General features: G+C 32.1%; 1 protein-coding gene across 4 annotated transcripts in view; it reads left to right on the forward strand.

The window, feature by feature from the left end:
• The window catches only part of LOC126888279 (uncharacterized), a 49701-nt gene extending 32920 nt beyond the window's left edge, over positions 1-16781 (forward strand). For 2 of the 4 annotated variants that reach the window (XM_050656393.1, XM_050656394.1), the window contains exon 2: positions 16555-16781. In XM_050656393.1, the coding sequence (XP_050512350.1) occupies positions 16555-16692 (138 nt within the window). In that variant the 3' untranslated portion in view covers positions 16693-16781. Of the gene's footprint in view, positions 1-6360; positions 6608-16554 lie in introns of those variants that run through there. The other 2 variants (XM_050656390.1, XM_050656391.1) reach the window with 1 other exon arrangement.
• The last annotated feature ends 6005 nt before the right edge of the window (positions 16782-22786 follow it).

Raw genomic sequence — 22786 nt, forward strand, 5'->3', positions numbered from 1 at the left:
AGATCGCACTCTCGAGGTAAACCGCATACTATAGTAGCACCTTTTTTAATCTAGACAATTTAAATTTACCTTTAATAAAAAATCAAAACAGAATATTACAAATAATATGTATATGGGTAAATATGAATAGTACATCCAAAAACAGTGGTGGTCCCAACGGACCTGAGTTGTCCGGTTACGTAAGTAAAATGTGTTGATCGGATGAAGGTTAAAAAACAATAAACATTTTGACAGGCGATATTTTGCACCTATTGTTGGGACACTAGAATCTAATATATACACTAGATATGATACGTTGTTGTGGGAAACCATATATAGTTTAGTTTTACGATTAGTATATTGTTTTAAGAAGTTGTCAAATAAATTAATAAGAAAAGTCACACTTTCACGTTTCTCTCTCGGCATAAAATACAAATAAAACACACAAGAAATTACATTATTGGCATCCCTGGTTAATTGAAAAACATGCAGAACCTAAAGCTAGAGAGGGAAACAATAAAAGGATCCCTGAAAAAAGTTTTTAAAGAAATTGAAGAGGTGAATCCCAGTGACGAGAAGACAATACAAAGACTCCTGCAACAAGTTGATGATAAAGCAGAGCGAGTATTTCTTCTAGACAACAGCATAAAAGACATTCTATTTGCAGAAGAAACCAGCACGGAAACTATTAGCAAGGAATTAAATGATGAAGAAAACTTTCGTGACGAGGTAGGAAAATTTAGAATAGAATGTGAATACTTGATCAAAAATTTAAAAACTTTGAAAGATCAAGAAAATAAAGGTACAAAAAATGAAAAACCTGTCAAAAATTTACATCTGCCAAAACTTGAAATAAAGAAATATGATGGAAATGTCAAAAATTGGATAAATTTTTGGGGCCAGTTTAGAAAAATCGATGAAGACGCAGACCTTCCAAACGAAGACAAGTTCCAATACCTGATCCAATCAACAGAAGATGGCACGCCAGCCAGAAGCCTTGTCGAAAGCTTCCCACCGTCCGCTGAAAATTATAAAATAGCCATTGACCAACTGAAAAATAGATTCGCAAGGGACGAAATTTTAATTGAGGTATACGTTAGGGAGTTATTAAATTTAATTCTAAATCAACAAACCTCAAAGGAGGACCCAGGTATGGCTTTATCTACTTTGTATGATAGGTTGGAGACTCAGCTTAGGGCTTTGGGAACACTAGGTGTTACTAGCGACAAGTATGCAGCGATGCTTTTGCCACTTGTTGAATCCGCGCTACCTTATGAGTTGCTTAAAATTTGGGAAAGAAATAGGGCTTCTAATAATTTAAAATTTAATAATGAGTTGCAGGGTCTACTAGAGTTCCTGAAAACAGAAGTGGAGGCCGAAGAGCGTGTAAAACTTGCTCAGTCTAGTTTCACAGTTCCAAAAAGTATTGACGATAAGTATACTGTAGAAACCTTACATACAGAGAGTTTAAAAATCAAGGGTAAGCAAAAGTTTTCTTGTATTTTTTGCGAAAGCAATACACATGCCAGTCAGGACTGCATTAAAGCTCAGAAAATGACTTTAGAGCAGAAAAAATCCATTATAAGTAAAAAACGGAGTTGTTTTTCATGTTTAAAGCAGTTTCACAATTTTCGGACATGCAAAACAACTGTCAAATGTATAAAATGCGCTCGCAAGCATTTTACATTAATGTGTCCTGATTTGCATGAAAAAGAAAACAAAAATAGAGATTTGCAAAAATCAGAATCTTTAGAAAATACATTAACAACTGTCGCTTCTGAAACTTTACTGCAAACGATCAATGTTAGGGTTATTTCTGATAATAAAAGGTCAATGACAGTAAGGGCACTGCTAGATTCGGGTTCGCAACGTTCCTATATAACTACAAAATGCGCGGAAGATTTAGGGTTAACTAAAATTGGACAAGAAAATATAGTTCAAGGTGTTTTTGGTGGGTTGCAGGGAGCTCCAAAGATTCATCGTTTGTTTAAGGCAGGTATAGAAAATTTAGAAAATTAATTCAGCATCGGGTTATCTTTACTGGAACAATCTAAAATTTGCAATTACGTTCCAAAACTAATTGACCAAAAGGTGCTAGATTTATTAAAAGATAAAAATATTTATATAAATGATTCTGCTTCTAAAGAATTAGAGGTTAATTTACTAATAGGGGCAGACATGTTTGGTCAAATCATAACGGGAAACTTGGTAAATGTAAATGATTCTTTAGTAGCTTTGGAAACCAAGTTTGGTTGGACCGTTATGGGGACACAAAAAGTAATAATAAAATAAACACCTTTGTTTCAACTTATTTTACTGACTCATTGAGTACTTTATGGAGTTTAGATGTTCTGGGTATAAAAGATCCAGCAGAGACGAAATGTCGAGAAGAGTTAGACATTCGCACATTAGAAAAATTTAAAGAAAGCACTGTGGTAAATAGTGAAAATAGATATGAAATTTGTTTACCATGGGCAGAAGGTTATCCGGCTATAACCTCTAATTTTAATTTAGCTGAAAAGCGACTTTTTTCTACCACAAAACGGTTACTTTCTCTGAACAAGCTTACAGAGTATGACAATATATTCCAAGATTGGGAAAATACAGGAATCATTGAAGAAGTAGAAGAAGAGCCGTTGGAAAAGAATACGCACTACTTGGCACATCACGCAGTTGTCAAAGAGTCCAGTTTAACTACGAAGATCCGACCAGTGTTTGATGCGTCAGCTAAGGATGGTAACTGTAATTCTCTTAATGATTTACTAGAAAAGGGTCCGAATCTAATTGAGCTAATAATACCTTTAATTTTAAAGTTCAGGTTACATAAAATTGGGGGTAACGTCAGACATAGCGAAGGCATTTTTGCAGATAAGCATTTCAGAGAAAGATAGGGATTTTTTACGATTTTTGTGGTGGAAAAACTATGAAAAAAGAGAAATAAAAATATTTAGACATTGTAGAGTAGTTTTTGGGCTAAAACCAAGTCCGTTTCTTTTAGCAGCAACAGTTAATTTGCATTTAGAAAAGGAAAAAACATACACAGAAACAGCTAATCAACTTCTTAACGCATTTTACGTAGACAATTGTGTTTCTAGCGTTAGGAATGAAACAGAACTTAAAAAATTTATTGATGAGTCAACAGAAATTCTAAAGAATGCAAAATTTGATTTTAGGGGGTGGACTTTTAATGAAAATAACGATACGTATGTTTCTAGCGTCAATGAAAAATTAGAAAATAAGGTTATCTCTATTTTGGGTATACAGTGGAATTACCAAACTGACACTTTAGCGTGTGATATAAAAAATTTAGACAGTGTTGACGAGATTCCTAGAACAAAAAGAGGCATTTTATCTGCAACGCAGAGAGTTTTCGATCCTATTGGTTTCACTGCTCCATTTACGTTAATACCGAAAATCTTATTGCAAGAGACTTGGAGCTTGAAATTGACGTGGGATCAAAAATTACCTGACGATATCAATAAACGTTTCGAAATTTGGTTAAAAAGTGTTAAATGTCTCAATTTTTGTAACATACATAGATATTTAGCATATCCAGAAGAAGAGAACCTAATAATAAATAAAACTCTTCACGTTTTCGTTGACGCTAGTAAATACGCTTATGCCGCTTGCGTTTTTATTAGGCTAGAATTTCAAAATTCAATTTCAATCAAACTTTTGTTAGCAAAATCGCGTTTAAGTCCAGTTAAAACGATTACTCTCCCTAGGTTAGAATTAATGGCTGCTGTGATAGGTGTTAGGTTATTAGAAACTGTTAAAGAAGTAACAGACTTTACAGAGCTTAAAACGTACTACTGGAGTGATTCGATGGTTGTCTTAACCTGGATTAAAACAAAGGGTCTTTGGAATACTTTTGTAGGGAACCGGGTAAAAGAGATTAAAAAATATTCTGCAGTAGATCAGTGGCGCCACGTGCCAGGTGATATGAATATTGCAGACGTTTTATCACGAGGTTGTAGCGGGAAACAACTTTTGGAAAAACAATGGTGGAAGGGCCCTCAATGGCTCAAAGAACCAGAAAATATGTGGCCAAAAGGAGAAGTAAGCGCTACAGAAGAAGAAGCAATGAAAGAATGTATGAAATTAGTTAATACTAATCTAGCAGAAAATTCGGAAGAATTTTGTCAAAAGTTAAATTATTTTGGAAAGTTAACTGGACATTAACAGCAGAGTCCAGAAGAAGGATCAATGCTGTGGAAATGGACTACATACGTAGAAGCGCTGGAATCTCCCGATTGGACAGAATACGTAACGAAGAAATAAGAAGAAGGATGCAGGCACACGATACAGCGGTAGACAGGCTCGAGAGAAGAAGCCTAAAATGGTTCGGTCACTTACTTAGAATGGACGACCAACGATGGCCAAAGAAACTCCTGAAATGGAAACCCCCAGGTAGGAAGAAAAGGGGAAGACCAAGACTATCCTGGAATGACACGATAAGGAAGGCCATGGAACACCGAGATTTGGAAGAGGAAGATGCCCAGGATAGAAATAGATGGCGGTTAGGTGTGGGGATGCGGCGTCAGCCGATATGACACCCCGGATATATATATATATATATATATATATATATTCAAAAGTACGGAGATTAGTAGGATGGATTCTTAGATTTTACCACAATGTTAGGAACAAAAGAAGAAGAACATGTGTAGAAGCTAAGACAAGCAACAAATTTGATTACTTAAATGCTCAAGAACTAGAAAGAGCTGAAACATGCATAATAAAATTTGCACAAACTCAAAATTTAACAGAAAATATAAAGGGATTGAGGAAGTTCGAAATATTTGAAGACAAAAATGGAATTTTAAGGTTAAAAACCAGACTTGCATATGGCGATTTTTCACAAGAATTTAAGTACCCAATAATTCTTCCAAGCAAAAATACAATAGTAAGAAAACTTTTAGTTGAAGAACATGAAAAAAGTTGTCATGCTGGTCCGAAAATACTTTTAGGAATAATCAGAGAAAATTTTTGGTTAATAAAAGCCAGGAAAACTATAAACTCTGTAATTTACTCATGCGTCACATGTAAAAAGTTAAACGGTAAACAAATTGAAACACCTTTTGCTCCTTTACCTGCTAATAGAATAAACGATGCTGGGGTTTTTGAGATTGTTGGTATAGATTTAGCAGGGCCCTTATATTTAAAGGGAGGTGAAAAAACGTGGATAGTTTTATTTACGTGTGCAGTATACAGAGCGCTTCATTTGGAACTGGTGAAATCTCTCTCTACTGAAGCATTTTTATACGCTCTTCGTCGCTTTATTAGTAGAAGGGGGAGGCCTAAAATCATATATTCGGACAATGGGACAAATTTTCATGGGAGTGACAATATTTTTGGAAAGTTAAATTGGGTAGAAATAGAGCAATTTTCAGGTACAAGTCGAATAAAATGGATTTTTAATCCACCCTCCGCTTCTTGGTGGGGCGGGTGGTGGGAGAGGTTAGTAAGAGTAGTAAAAGAACTTTTGCGCCGACAACTGGGGAAAGCATCGTTGCATTATGTAGAGCTGTACATAGTGTTATGCGACATAGAGTCGGTGATAAATCAAAGACCACTTACCTATGTTTCTGAAGTCGATGAGTTTGAGGTTTTAACCCCATCAAGTTTTTTAAAGCCATTACAGGGTAATTCCGATGAGGTTGTTGATTTAGACATCGTGGATTCAGAATTTTTTAAAGGTAGGTTTCGTCATATTCAAAATTTAAGGCAAATGTTACGCGACAGATTTAGGAAAGAATACCTTGCGGAACTAGTAAATTATGGTCAAAGAAGAGGAGATTCAGTGAAGGTTGGTGATGTAGTAATGGTTGGTTCCGACAACGTCAAAAGAATAAACTGGCCCATGGGCAAAATCATTGAAGTATATTCTGGGCAAGATGGCATCCAAAGGGTCGCAAAAGTAAAGACAAAAAATGGTGTATTGGTTCGTCCATGTCTACGACTATATAGAGTTGAACTACCTATCAATGATATTCAAGAAAATTTAAGAAAAGACAAAGAAGAATCAACAGAACAAGATAAGTCAGAAAAGGGTAAAAAGTCAAGGTATGGAAGAACATTGAAGACTCCACATAGATTCACTGCCGCCTGATTCCTGGGTCCGGAGAATGTTGGGACACTAGAATCTAATATATACACTAGATATGATACGTTGTTGTGGGAAACCATATATAGTTTAGTTTTACGATTAGTATATTGTTTTAAGAAGTTGTCAAATAAATTAATAAGAAAAGTCACACTTTCACGTTTCTCTCTCGGCATAAAATACAAATAAAACACACAAGAAATTACACCTATGCCCTTTAACTGTTAGTAAATATTTTTATTATTTTTCTAAGTATTATCTTTTACCAATTATAGAGAGACATTTATATACAAGGTCGAGGTGAAGGTGGAGTTAACGTCGATCCCATGGATATCAACATTTTAGGTCTAGAAGGAACCGTAGGTGGTAAGGTAGAAGGAAGAGGGGAAGGTTTTGTACAAATTAATACAAATAAGGCAACACCAAGACCAGATTACTATGGAGTGCCATGCTTAAATATTGCAAGATGCAATGTCTAATATTATACCGGAGTATAGGAAATATATTGAATGTTAAATTATAGTTTATTTTTTCTTCTTGTTCCTTAACCAAACTCCAATGCTTACTTTCCAACAAAAATTCCTTATAACCAATGTACTATAGAGGAAAATATTCACCTCATAACTAAAGCTACTCCATTTTTCTACAATATCTATTATAGATAGTTCGTTAATACGTCCGGTAACACTGAAAGTTGCCATCAAGTTGTTTTATTTTTAAATATTTCTGTAAATTTTGTTTATCTTAACCACTTAATGCATTATCCCGTGTCTGACATGAAGCAGCTTGCCGGCAAAGTTGTAACTTGCAGGTGTCTCACACGGGCTGCCGTAGTACAGCGCTTTTCAAACGTTATGGCGGTTTTTGGTTCATAAAGAATATATTAAATTATTTTGACCTGCAATTGTATTTTAGTTTATTTTCATTTTTGTAAGCTGGTAGATGTTGCTTGTATTATATTTGCAATATCTATAGTTTATTTTATTTTTGTTACTGTTAGGTACTAGATCTTTCTAATATTACAAGTATTGCAGTATTTACAGTATTGCAGGCCGGTGCACAAAATATTTTTAAACTAAATTTTACAACTATATCATCAGACTTCAAAGAAAAAATTTTGATTTTTTTTTCAACGAAAGAATTTGGTTTATAAATTCGCAAAGTCTGTTCGTTTGTGCGTCGTTGGTGCTGCAACACTTAGAACCAATTTACCGATGGATTTTCATGTAGTTTTGTCTTCTGAATCTAAAATCTGAAAACAGCATTTCGATATCTCTAACCACTTCGAGATAACCGACCTCAAAATCTAAAATGTGACGTCACAATCCTTCTTAAAATATTCATTTTTTGCCGACACTTTAAACGTCAACTGAAATCGTTGCTAGTAAGTAGGCTAGTTTTAATCTGAATTTGTTAAGCAAAGCATAGCTTATTTACATTTGAGTTTGACACTTCGTGAATGTCAAACTAAATTTTAAATTAAGTATTAATAAAATATAAATGACATCTGTTCGTGCATTTAATTATTATATAATATAAATAAAATGTTTAAAGATACAATTTAAATATATTTGGAAAGCAATAATTTATTAACAACTTCAAAAAGGTTTGTACGAGTATATGGCCTCCCATTTAATGGGAGTATCTAATGATAAATGGACTGTTCCCTTTCCATCTATTGTTGACGATTCAAAACACTTTACTACAGTTCATCAGTAAAAAGTATCATTATTTATTTTAAAATATTTTATTTTTATTATTGTTATTAAGAAATGTTTGGAATAAAAAATTATGTTCTGATAAATCCTTCTAATGGAAAAAAATATTTGAAGCCTTTCCTAAAATTATGGATACCAACACCATTTTCATTTATAATTCTTTTATTTTTAGTTTGACGAAGAAAAGTTATAATTCATAAAAAGCTCTTTGGTCAAAGATTTATGATGCAACCATCATATATCAAATTTTATTAATTTTATACAAAGTATATAAAAAATATTAATTTCGATCAAGAGTAAAGTACCTTTATAGTTCACAACATTTAAATTAGAATGATATAATGCCACATTAAAATATAATTTTTAATTTTAAACAACTTTTCATAATAGCAATTTTCCATAATAATGAATTTAAATTCGTAAATAAACAAAGTTTTCGTTATGATAATGCTCGCATTTACAGCTTGTTTATTTATGCCTTTACTATAATTCTAAAATAAATTTATTACGCCCCGTCATGAAAAATACCTTACTACGCCCCTGAAAATATATATTTTAATTATTTTATATGAACAATCAAATTTTGAAATAAGAAAATGAATAATTTTTGGGAGATAAACAATAAAACAAAAACTAGACAAAATAATGAGAGATAAACAACTTAAAATAATCTGCTATGCATACGACGCAATACTAATCTCTCAAAGTGAAGATGATTTACAACATATGCTGCACCAATTTAATATAACCGCTAGAAAATTTAACATAATTAACCACAAATTTTAGATAATTAACCGCAAATTTAAAATGCATGGTTATAACAGCATCTAATAAGGTGTAAATTAGATCTGGAGGGTTAGATAATAGAACAAGTCATGGAGTTTAAATATCTAGGCATTTCACTATCTAGCTACGGAAAGCTCAAAACAGAAGTGGAAGATTATGTGAATAAAGCAAACAGATCCACAGGTTGCCTACATGAAACAATATCTATGGAGAAATAAAAATATCGGAAAAGAAGTAAAAGACAGAATTTACAACAAAATCATCAGACCAATATTGACATACGTGGCAGAAACACGGGCTGACACAGAAAGGACAAAACGAATGCTAGAAACAGCAGAGATAAAATTTTTTCGAAAAATCGCTGGTAAGACACTATAGGATAGATCTAGAAGTGCAGATATACAACGAAGATGGACAACATTAATAACTGGGTGAAAAACAGAAGAGTAGAATGGAACGACCACATAAGCCAAATGACAACAGATAGAGTAGTAAGGACGGCGAGAGACTGTTCCCCAATAATAAGACGATCAGTGGGAAGACCACGAAAACAATGCAATGACCACTTACTGGAGGCAAAATTAAAAACAGACAGTAATGTCTACACAAAAAGAAGAAGAAGAAGAGAGATAATTTTTTTACAGTACCCTTGAATTGTTAATTTTTTACAGTAACCTTGTGCATTAAGTGGTTAATGTAAACACTTTGTTAATCTATTAGACCAAGAGGCAGCGCTGAAAAATCTATTTGAATTTACTAAGGCTAGATTTTTCACAGTTGATTACTGTGAGTGTGTAGAGAAACATACTGCGGTCGGTCAAGCGAAACGTAGAACAGGGGTTACTGAGAGGGTATCAAAGTTGCTTTCCTACGAAGGTAATTATTTCCATTTACTAAGGCTGAAAATCAGTATACACATTCTAAATTAAATATAAATAAAAGTTATTATAGTCGTTCAGCTGTATGACGGGACAGAGCCGGTCGGTCGGCCCCAATAGTCGATTGAGGAAATAAAGCATTTTGGCTCGCAATTTTTTCGTCCAGCATGTATTTACTTCAAACTTTCACAGAAGGTAGGGAATAGTCCAAGGATTATTGTATATATCATGCCGCTAACATACGCTAAAACCTTGGGGGTGGTTGCCACCCCATCTCGGGGGTGGAATTTTTTTTTACATTTTAACCATGTAATTCGATGGAAAAGGTGATTCTAAGAAAAAAATGTTTTTTACATTTTCTAAAACTAATATGTTTCGAGTTATTCGCGCTTGAAAATAATAGTTTTTCGACGAAAAAATCGACTATTTTAGAGGGTTCTTTGAAAATACCTCGAAAAATATGCATTTAATGAAAAAAAAACTATAGATATCGAAATTGTATCTTTTAGTAACACAAACCAAATTCTTTTCCTATAATATCTTTAAGACCAATACAAACCGAGATACGGCATGTTAAAAGTTATAGTCTGGGCTGATTATCGGAGAATAGGCCATTTTTGGAAAACGTTATTTACCAGCAATTTTATTGCTGAAATCGAATTATAAGATCCTATATATTAATAATATAGGTATGTAAGGTCCTCAGATAGTGTGCTACTTTTTTTATAAACAAAATGGCGCACGAAAATCGTGTTTTTTTCAATTATTGCTCTATAACTCCGAAGATTTTAACTTTACAACAAAAACACTAAAATAAAAATTCACCGTGATTAAATTCTGCATAGAGACGCGTTTCTCCCGATCTGCTCCGACGAAAATTTTCCTCGGAAAATGCGGGTTTTCCCAACAAAATCTTTAATTTTCAAATAAAGTTTTAGATAAGTAATTATCTACCAATACTTAAATAATTTGGTGACTTAAAACCCTTCTAGGTTTAGATTATAGTTCCAGAAGCTGATGAAAATTAAACGAATATTTTAGCAACAATTCAATTGTTAATTAATAATTTACGGTCGCAATAATAACCAAATTAATTAAGATACACTGATCAAGCTTTGAAATCTTATAAAGATGAGATGCCTATTTAATATTTTGTCGACAAAATATGATTTTTTTATTTTTTTGCATAATCTTTAAATGTTTAAAAAAAATAGTTATAAACAAATTAACGTTTCTCAGAAAGTTTTTATTATATTATAATTTTAAAAAATAGCTAAAATGCGCATTTTAAATATCTTTAAAATAAATGCTTTAAAACTTTTTTGCAACCATTTGTAAAAAAGTTATGAAACAGCAAAATAAACATACGATTTCTACTGTGTTTATAATATTTTTTAATGCTTTCAAAGCGTAGAAGTGGGTTTAAAGTACAAGCTAATTATTTACAAAAAAATATCGATTATCAGTTTAATAGTTATATTTTAATTAAAGATTATAAATATATTTTTTTGTAATTTACACGCGCGAAAGTAGAGTAACACAGTACTGTAGCTAAAATTTTAACTCGGATCGACGACCGGCCGCGTGATGTACACTTTTAATAAATAATGCATGCTGCGTGTCAGTCGCTTCGAGTGAACATTTTAGCTCCGACTCTGTATCAGGCCTACGTTTGCGCTAAAAATTACAGAAAAAAAAAGTAGTTTTAATCTTTGATTAAAATATAACCATTGCACTAATTTTCGACATTCTTTGTGAGTAATTAGGTTGTACCATAGACTAACTTTTAAGCTTTGAAACAATTAAAACAAATTATAAACAACGGAGATTTGGTATATTTATTTTGCTCTTTCATAACTTTTTTGCAAATGGTTGGAAAAATTTTTTAAAGCATTCATTTTCAAGACCTATGAAATACGCATTTTAAGTATTTTTTTTAAATTAGAATATAATAAACAATTTCTGAGAAAGCTTAATTTGTTTATAACAATTTTTTTAAACATTTAAAGATTATGCAAAAAAATTAAAAATTTATATTTTGTCGACAAAATATTAAATAGGCATCACACCTTTATAATCTTTCTAAGTTTGATCAATGTCTCATGATTATTTTGGTTGTTATTGCGACTGTAAATTGTTAATTAACAATTGAATTGTTGCTAAAATATTCGTTTTATTTTCACCGGCTTCTGAATTTATAATCTATAACAAGAAAGCTTTTATTTCACCAAGCTATATAATTATATCGGGAAAAACATGACTCTATGCAGAATTAAATTGGGGTGAATTTTTATTTGAGTGTTTTTGGTGTAAAGTTAAAATCTTTGGAGTTATTGGAGTTATAGGGCAATAATTGAAAAAAATACGATTTGTCGGCGCCATTTTGTTTATAAAAAAAGTAGCACACTATATGCGGACTTTGCATACCTACAAGGTGTCCCAAAAGTAGTGGAACGGTCGAATATTTCACGAACTAAACATCGGATCGAAAAACTGAAAAATATGTTTTGAATTATTTTCAAAAATCTATCCAATGACACCAAACACCAACCCCAACTATACCCCCTGGAGGTGGGGTGGAGGGTAACTTTAAAATCTCAAATAGAAACCCCTAGTTTTTCTTGCAGATTTGGATTCGTTACGTAAAAGTAAGCAACTTTTATTCAAGACATTTTTTCGAACTGTGGATAGATGACGCTATAATTGGGAAAAACGATTTATCCTGATACCACAGGTAAATTATAGAAACGGTCTAATATGTCAAGAAATACACTTCCAAATGAGAAACCAAAAAAAAGTTTTTTAATACTTTTCGAAAACCTATCGAATAACACTAAACATGACCCTCCAACCCACCCCCTGGAGGTGGGGTGGGGGTAACTTTAAAATTTTAAATAGCAACCCCCACTTTTTATTACAGATTCGGATTTGTCATGAAAAATTAAGCAACATTTATTCGAAACATTTTTTAGAATTGTTGATAGATGGCGCTTTAATTGGAAAAATACGATTTATTAGCGCCATCTGTCAGCAATTTTAAAAAATGTTTCGAATAAATGTTTGCATGAAGAAATCGAATCTGCAATTAAAAGTGGGGGTTGCTATTTAAGATTTTAAATTTACCCCCCACCCCACCTCCAGGGGGTGGGTTGGAGGGTCATGTTTGGTGTTTGTCGATAGGTTTTCGAAAAATATTAAAAACCTCTTTTTTATTTTTTCTTTTGGAAGTGTATTTCTCGAGATATTTGACCGTTTCTATAATTTACCTACGGTATCAGGATAAATCGTTTTTCTTAATTATACCGCCATCTATCCACAGTTCGAAAAAATGTCTTGAATAAAAGTTGCTTACTTTTACGTAACAAATCCAAATCTGCAAGAAAAACTAGGGGTTTCCATTTGAGATTTTAAAGTTACCCCCTACCCCACCTCCAGGGGGTATAGTGGGGGTTGGGGTTTGGTGTAATTGAATAGATTTTTGAAAATGATTGAACACGTATTTTTCAGTTTTTCGATCCGATATTTAGTTCGCGAAATATTCGACCGTTCCCCTACTTTTGGGACACCCTATTTTGTTTATAAAAAAAGTAGCACACTATATGCGGACTTTGCATACCTATATTAATAATATATAGGATCTTATAATTCGATTCCAGCAATAAAATTGCTGGTAAATAACCTTTCTTTATACTTTAGTAATTAGACCAGCGTATTATAACTATTTTTTTTTCAAAATTGAAAGATTATGCAAAAAAAAGAAAAATTTATATTTTGTCAATAAAATATTAAATAGGCATCTCATCTTTATAATCTTTATAAGTTTGATCAATGTATCATGATTATTCTGGTTATTATTGCGATCGTAATTTGCTAATTAACAATTGAATTGTTGCTAAAATATTCGTTTAATTTTCACCGGCTTCTGGAATTACAATCTATATCAAGAAAGCTTTGATGTTACTAAGTTATTTAATTATTGATTAATAATTACTTACCTAAAACTTTATTTGAAAATTAGAGTTTTTGTTAGGAAAACCCGCATTTTCCGAGGAAAATTTTCGTCGGAGCAAATCGTGAAAAACATATCTCTATGCAGAATTTAATTGCGGTGAATTTTTATTGGGGTGTTTTGGTTGTAAAGTTATAATCTTCGGAGTTATAGAGCTATAATTGAAAAAAATACGATTTGTCGGCGCCATTTTGTTTATAAAAAATGTAGTACACTATCTGCGGACTTTGCATACCTATATTATTAATATATAGGATCTTATAATTCGATTCCAGCAATAAAATTGCTGGTAAATAACTTTTCCATGAATTTTGCTAATTAGCCCAGAGTATTAGCTTTTTTCGTCAAATGCATAATTTGTAATATTCAAAACCAAATAATCGGAAAAATTTGCATTTTTCGAGGAAAACTTAAATAATCTTTTTTACTTAAATAACCTTAAGTATACAATTATATCTTTCAAAAAAAAATAATAGAAAGTTTCTAGCATGAAAATTAAGCGACTTAAAAAAAAATGTCGGTACCTGCTTTTCTCTACGAAAAAATCAGTGAAAACAACCCCCTAACTACCTTCCTAATTCAAAATTGGTCTTCACCTTTCTTTAGTTCCTTTTATATTTATATTATCAATACAGTTAAGGAGTTTGACCTATTTAAAATGAATAATTTTGGAAAAATTGGAGTTTAATAAAATTGATTTTTTGCAATTTGGTATTTTTCACCTTTTACTTCAAAATACCACCGAAAATACTGAAAATATGAAAAAAATTATGAACTAATAAATTGTAGCTTTTTTAATGACTAAAGTTACCCTGTGCATAGATTTTCATTACAGTGAATAGTTAGCCAGATATAGCTGTTTAAAACCTCTATTTGCCAGCAAACACCCCCTTATTCGAGCCATTTAAACCCGCCCCAATTAAAAACTAAGGCATCTTACGGAATTTAATTTACACAGTCTTATAGCTCTTTAAAAATCCTACAAAATTATTTTTGAGGGGTCTCATTACTGAGAGGGTATCAAAGTTGCTTTCCTAAGAAGGTAATTAAATCCATTTACTAAGGCTGAAAATCAGTACACAGTGAGATATAATATTTTTCCAAAATTACGCATTTTAAAAAAGGTCAAACTCCTCAAAGGAGAATACCAATTTTGAATTAGGAAGGTTGTTTCACTGATTTTTTTGTAGAGAAAAACAGGTACCTACATTTTTTTGATTATAAGTCGCTTAATTTTCATGCTAGAAACCTTTTATTATTTTTTTTGAAAGGTCTAATTGTATACTTGAAAAAAGATTATTTAAGTTTTTCTTGAAAAATGCAAATTTTTCCCATTATTTGGATGTGAATATTTCAAATTATGCATTTGACGAAAAAAATAGCTAACCTTTAACATTCCGTATCTCGGTTTGTATTGGTCTTAAAGATATTATTGGAAAAGAATTTGATTTGTGTTACTAAAGGATATAATTCTGATATCTACAGTTTTTTTGATTAAATGCATATTTTTCGAGGTATTCTCAAAAAACCCTCTAAAAAAGTCAATTTCTTCGTCGAAAAACTGTTATTTTCAATCGCGAATAACTCGAAAAATATTAGTTTTACGAAGAAAATGTAAAAAACACTTTTTTCTTAGAATCACTTTTTGCATCGAATTACATGGTTAAAATGTAATAAATAATTCTCACCACAGAGATGGGGTGGCAACCACCCCAAGGTTTTAGCGTATGATAGCGTCATGATATAAAAAATGATCCTTGGACTATTCCCTATCTTCTGTGAAAATTTCAAGTAAATCGATGCTGGACGAAAAAATTGCGAGCCAAAATGCTTTATTTCCTCAATCGACTATTGGGGCCGACCGACCGGCTCTGTCCCGTCATACAGCTGATTGACTATAATAACTTTTATTTATATTTAATTTAGAATGTTTATACTGATTTTCAGCCTTAGTAAATGGAAATAATTACCTTTAGGAAAGCAACTTTGATACCCTCTCAGTAACCCCTGGTCTACGTTTCGCTTGACCGACCGCAGTATGTTTCTCTACACACTCACAGTAATCAACTGTGAAAAATCTAGCCTTAGTAAATTCAAAATAGATTTTTCAGTTTTCAGCGCTGCCTCTCCGTCTATATTTTGTGTTCGAGAACACAGTTTTTTCTAACAATAGACATAGAGAACACACAGTCATAGTTATCAGTAAGAGAGGTAAAGTCAAGGATAAAAAGCGGTAAAGTCAAGCCTGATAAAAAATAAAGATATTGAACAAGTGGACAAAACGAAATATTAGCAGTCTAGATTACTGAAGATCTAAATCCGAATAGCGCAACCAAGAGCAGTCTTCTTGGAGATGAGAAAGTTTCTGAGTAACCAAATCTGCAAATTCGATATGGGATGGTAAAATATTATATCCAGTCCATTATTCCTTATGATACCGAAGATTGGACTCTGTTAATGTTGATATAATGAGGATGCTTGTGAGATGTGGCTTTTTGAGAGCATTTTTAAAATACTATAATACCATGGACCCATCATATTACGAACAAAATGGTGTTACTCAGAGTGGGAAGAGACAGATAACTGTTGACAGCCATTAAAAGGAGAAAGACAGAGTATTTGGGGCATGTACGTCAAAACGATAAGGAACGAGTTGTTGTAGATGGTAGGCGACAAATAATATCCTTCTGATGAAAACATTCGCGACTGGACTGGATTAAATACAAAGACGTTTTGATGAGAAGCAAAAGGTACAAAAAAATATCCAATGGTTATAGCCCATCTTGATCCACCGCTTGAAAACATTCACTAAATGCTAATGCATTTACAAACCAACAACGAATATACAATGGTTATAGCCAACCAAGTTGATAATATTCATTAAAAAAACATTATTTTAAAAATTAGCAAGCATAGCGAGAGTAATGGGCTTAAAATATCACTACTAACATGATTATTATGATTTTTTGACAAACGACTTGAATCAGTATTCCTAATATTATACAATTTTTTATGAGTTTTAAGGTATCAGTTTTTACTTGTATTTATTATTCTAAATACTATCTTTCATATTTATAGAGAGATGCTTCTGTTCATGTAAGAGGTGAAGCTAGCATAAAACTTGATCCAACTGAATTCAACATCGGAAAAATAAAAGGTGTCATAGGTGGTAGTGCCCAAGGAAATGGAGAAGGTACTATAGTATTTAGCACATGAAAAACATAGAGATACCTTTATCTGTTATAAAATAAATTTTGTGGCCGTAAAATATAACATTTTAACGAAAATATAGAAAATATATTTAACATTTTTTTTTTATTTTTGTCTACTTGTTTCTTCAGCAGAGGAACCGAAGAACTAACAAACAAGAATCTGAAAAAATCGGTTTAAAAATGAACTTAAATAAAATAAGTGAAAAGTAATGGCAAATCAAGATATGTCACAATCGACTTATATTAAAGTAAGATCGAAAGTTTCGAAGAGTATAATAATATACACCGAGGTCACACGATCAAACCGCAGAAATAACTAGAAGAATCCGAATGACTTTGGCAGCAGTAGGAAGATTCAGTGATGTGTTGAAAAAACAAAAAAATACCAATAAATCTAAAGAAAAGGGTATTCAACAGTTGTATTCTAGCAGTTATGACCTGTGCAATGGAGACGATGGCATTTACAGGGCTATCAGCTAATAGATTGAGATCGACACAGAGGGCTATCGAACGAGCTATATTCGGAACATCTCTAAGTGAACATGACAAAAAGACATCTACGAAGTGAGGACGTGTGAAGCAGGACGAAGGTGGAAGATATAATTGGAAGAATTGCGCAAATGAAATGGAACTGGGTGAGACAGGTAGCACGACAACATATCGAAATGTGACCGAGAAACGTTGTATACTGGAGACCATGCGAGCACAGTCGTAGTAGAGGAAAACGATGGCTAAACGACATCAAAGCAAAAATGGGAAGAAATTGGCAGCAAATAGCACAAAACAGAGAAGAATGGAGAATTTATGTTCAGGAGTGGGTGCAAACAGGCGTCTAAACGTACCTTAATTAAAATGACGAGAAAATGATAAAGATTGGGCGCTTTCATTTTGGGAACTTCCTAGTGTTAGATGGATTATCAAAATGCATCGTGAAATTAGTAGCAGCATACGACGCTAAAAGTAAAATTAAAATTAATTTGAACAACATTGCTTTTTGTTAAGATAAAGGAAGCAGTTGGTTTTACCCGAAAGATTGGTTGGTTACGTAGTGTGGTATCTACAAAGTTAGAAAAGAGTGACATATTGTGTAAATTAAGTAGTGGAAATGGAACAAAAACCTACGTGCTAAATGTTTTAAACTAGACGATGAGTTGACAGGTAGGTTTTTTTTGTTATATGATTTCGACCATGAATCTGTCAAAATATTCGCAAGCTGAACGAAATGTCTACAATGGCAATATCCTATATTATATTAAAATTAGATATTATTTATTTTCCTAACTAGTGCGAAAAGTCATACTTTTCCGCACGCGATTGCAGTTTGCCGAACGACGCGAAGCGGAGATCGGCAAGCAGTCGATTGCGGAAGAGAGACGTTCCGCAAGAGTTAGGAACAATATTTTTTCTACGAGCGTTTAAAAAATAACCAAATCTTAATCAATTAATTGAATTAAAAAATAACGCTAATAAGTTATAATAATCCCGAATTAAAGTCAAGGCTGTGCCTAAATACCTGCTTTGCAGTAATGAATGGTGTATCTTAATACAGGTTTTAATATTTTAAAGTCATAGCAATTATGTCAAATAAAGCAATTATTGTCAAAAACACGTCACACACTTTATTTACGAACGCATCTTTATTTACGAATTTTAAAATAATTCAGTGATATATATGGCATTCAGTGACGAAGAACTACCCCCATCTATTCTTGACGTTGCCAATAATCTTGATCTGTTACCAGAAACATCAGCAATCAGGTACAATAAAGGTAGAACTACCGGCTGCTTTCACCACCTCAAAAAATCTGTATATCATCCGCCATTAATTTGCACAATACAACAAGTTGTACGTTCAATATAAACATTGTAAATAATAAATAGATATAATAATTGATAATAATAAAATTGTTAAAAAGTTGACTTTATATTAAACTTACCTAATATTTAGTAATTTTGAGTTATACGTTATCTTCGAACTAAGACATGCGAAGCAAGTGTGCATTAAAAGCAAAAGTATGTAAATTCAGTGCGGAAAAGTAATGCGGAAAAGTAAAACTTTCCAAACTAAAACACGTGCGGAAAAGTAGACTTTTTTGCACACTCCTAGAAAATAGCTATTTATTAAACAGTTCGTTAAGTATGCTCTTTGCGAACGCACGCGATGTTTAGAGCACGAGAGCAGCGAGTGCTATATAAGTACTTCACGCACAGTTTCGTACAATATTTTATATAAGATAAGCAAATAAAAAAACTGTAACTCTTCGTCACTGGAATTCATTTATATTCTACAATTTTTAGAACTTTGACATTTAAAAATTCTAACTTCTTTCAGACCACAAAACTGTCAAAATTTTGTTGAAATTTATTGCTCACACGTCATCACCATGACAACGCAAAAGTTAAGGATATTTGATTATATGAAAGTGTGCCAAAAAACAGTGCAAAAAAGTAAATCCCATTTATAAAATACCTTGTTACTTCACGCATACTTTAAAGCCTTCACGCACTGCTATCTATATTGACAGTTTGTACAAAGTAAAAACTTATACACAATATGAGATAAAGTAGATAAAATTTATTTAGATGTAACCACGAAAAAGTTCTACTAACCGATTTTCCCGCTAATTGTTTACTAGTTCTTTAATCAATAACAGTAGGGAACTTGCACATTTTTTTATTATATAATATTGTTCAGTTTTGCTCAAAAATGAGATTTCCAAAATTTCACGCTTCAAAAACTCACAATACCTTAGAAATTTAAAATCTTATGTGATTTACAATAGCTCAAACGACCCGTGACGTCACATAGTTCTACTATATGGTTATCTTTTTGGTTAGGTTTAGGTATATTCTTTTTCTTTAGTTTATTGCCCTCCACCTACTTGGGTATTTGGCTAAATCATCGTCGCGGAATAAGGGGAAAATATTTATATATGACATTTATTGTATGTCATTGTAATAATATATACCAGTTTGTTAAGATTGGAAATTGATATAGTTTTTGAAGGAAAGGAAAGAATGTTTGCTAGCGAAAATAAAAGAAAACACCATGAGTGTTGTTTAGTGCCATTTTGTAAAAGTACAAGTTTTCTATGTACCTCTTTAAAATCGTTCAAACGATCAAAAACACTTGTGACGTCATAACATAACGGTATTTTCTACTGATTTTTATAATGTCTAATTTAAAATTATACAGTGAGCACGTAAAGGTTGGAATAAATTCATTTTCTCGAGAATGGACGATTTTGGAAAAAATTCCCGAAACAGGTCAATTTTTATTTTTAAATTACGACTTTTTGGCATATATATCATACTAGTGAGGTCACCCATCTGGGCGTGATGACGTCATCGATGATTTTTTTAAATGAGAATTGGCGTCTTGTGATAGCTCATTTGAAAGGTAAATCAATTCTCTATTCAGTAATATAAACATTAACATAATTATTTATACAGGGTGTCCAAAAAATTTTTTTGATTAAAGTTATTGACATAAAAAGAAGAATGTATGTAATTTATTTATTTCAAAATACATTTTACGGCTGTCAGAAAACAGAAAAAATGTATATTTGAAAAATAATCATTGCTTTTCGCTTAAATTAAATGTTCAAATTGTCACTAGGCTGGTGGGTAGCTGCTTTAATATTGAATTTAAGTAAAAAAACAATATTTATTTGCCAAAAACACATTTTTTCCTGTTTTCTGATAGTAGTAAAATGTATTTTAAATTAAATAAATAACACACATTCTTCTTTCTATGTCAATAAATTTAATTAAAAAAAATTTTTTTGGGCACCCTGTATAAATATTTATGTTAATGTTGAAATTACTGAATGAAGAATTAAATTACCTTTCAAATGAGCTATCACACGACCCCTATTCTCATTTAAAAAAATCATTGATGACGTCATCACGCCCAGTTGGGTGACGTCACTAGTATGATACATATGCCAAAAAGTCGTAATTTAAAAATAAAAATTGACCTGTTTCGGGATTTTTTTCCAAAATCGTCCGTTCTTGAGAAAATGAATTTATTCCAACCTTTGCGTGCTCACTGTATACAATTTGTGTACTTTGTTGGTGCGTAATGTAAACACACAACGATAAGACGTTACGACGCGCTTTAGTCCTGTCGCCAGTCCTTAATTCAGATGGACTTACCCAAGTTTTTTTTATGTATTTTGACCCGTAAAACACGAATTTTTTGGGTAACAGTCGATCCGGATGTCGAAGATTGTTATAAACAGAGAACTTGAGGAATCACACACAAGCGACTTTTCTCAAAACAAAACATTTTTTGTATCGTTTGGGTCATTCTAAGCAAAAAATGTTTTTACAAGTTTTTTCGTAGGATGCATAGTTTTCGAGATAAACACGGTTGAACTTTGAAAAAATCGAAAAATTGCAATTTTTTAACCCAAATAACTTTTGATTAAAAAATAAAATAGCAATTCTGCCTACCGCATTTAAAAGCTCAAGTCAAATTATATGAGTTTTCATTACTTTCATTGCTAAAAATTAATTTTTTTATTGTTAAATAAAGCTACAAACACATAGTGATTGAATGATGTTTTCAATGCATTTCTCATTTGAAATCGAACGAGTAGGCGCGCATATAGACAATTTCTACGTAAAAAACATTTTCTTCAAAATTAAACTTTTTAAAAATTTTACTTTCAAACCAAATTTTTTCAAAAATAAGCACTTTGAATCGATGAAACTTACATATCATAATGTAAACACAACATAAGTAAAGTAACTTTGAAACGGTAACGAATAATTTCATTTAAGTTGCTAATTGAGGGGTGATCTTCCTGATTTTTTTTGCCAAAACAAAAAGGACCAACTTAATTTTGAGCGTAACTTGCTTACATTTGATGCTAGAAATTTTTTTTATAAAAAATAAATAAAGCTTTTTTTAAACACTTTAAAAAAGTTGTAATGTGTTTTCCCCAAGAATGCTTCATTATTTGGATATTTCACATTGAATTATTCTATTTGGAATTTTTAGAATATGAACCTATTTTTCATTAGCTGTAACTCTGCTTTTGCTATGTATAGAGACCTATTGTATACACCGTTTTTTTCACTTTTTGATAGGCTATAGTTTTGCGAAGAATATTTTTTTCGACAAAATGCTTACGTTTTGAGTTATTTGCGAAAAACCGTCTAAAAACGTTGTTATTTTGTTGAAAAATGAACATATTTACTTGCAAATAACTCGAAAAGTATTGATTTGATGAACTCTATGGAACAAAAGTTGCTTAAAATTAGTCAGGTTATCCATTTCGGGACTTATCTTGGACATATATTTTTTCACCCCCGAGATGGGGCGAAACTCACCCTCAGGGCAAAAGCACACATCGGCACCATATCACTTTTTTTCTTTGACATGTTTGCTATGCGTATGCCAAATTCCATGTCTGAAATGAAAGAATGTACTACAAAGATATTTTGAACGTTGACATAAAGTAAGAATTATTGTATTAATAGGGACTATTTGGCAGATCATTACCAAATAACCAATGCTATAATTTAAAAACTTTTGACTATGAAAAGCATGTAAAAAGGATCTTATGTATTTCATTATCAACAAATATAATCAGACGTCGCAGTAATTTTAATCCGTTTTATTACTCAACATGATAATTAAAAATTTCATTTTATAAATCCTTTATATATTTTTATATCTTCCGCGCTCAGTAATTCTTCCAACTATGAACTTCCTTATCTTCTTGCAGAAGTGTGAAGGAGTTAAGAGATACTCAAAATTTTAATGAAATGCACTGACCGACAAAAAAGTGGCCACCCTATAAATTTTCGAAAATTAAATTCTTTTGGAAATTTTATTCATTGTTTCATATTGTGTACTTAACATCTTTCATTTAAAAAAAAATGGCCGTTACTGCTTGATTCCTTAGCATAATTTATTTAAGTGTAATCTCGAAACGAATTTCTCTCTCTCTCTCTCTCTCTCTCTCTCTCTCTCTCTCTCTGTGTGTCTCTCTCTCGGTCATCGTCAAAATTCAAACAGAACCGCGATTTATCAGTAAAGATAATTCGGCTTCAATCCTATATATCCCAGTGTTGATGTTGTCGAG

Source organism: Diabrotica virgifera, chromosome 7 (assembly GCF_917563875.1).
Source record: "Diabrotica virgifera virgifera chromosome 7, PGI_DIABVI_V3a".
NCBI classification, from domain to species: Eukaryota; Metazoa; Arthropoda; class Insecta; order Coleoptera; family Chrysomelidae; genus Diabrotica; species Diabrotica virgifera.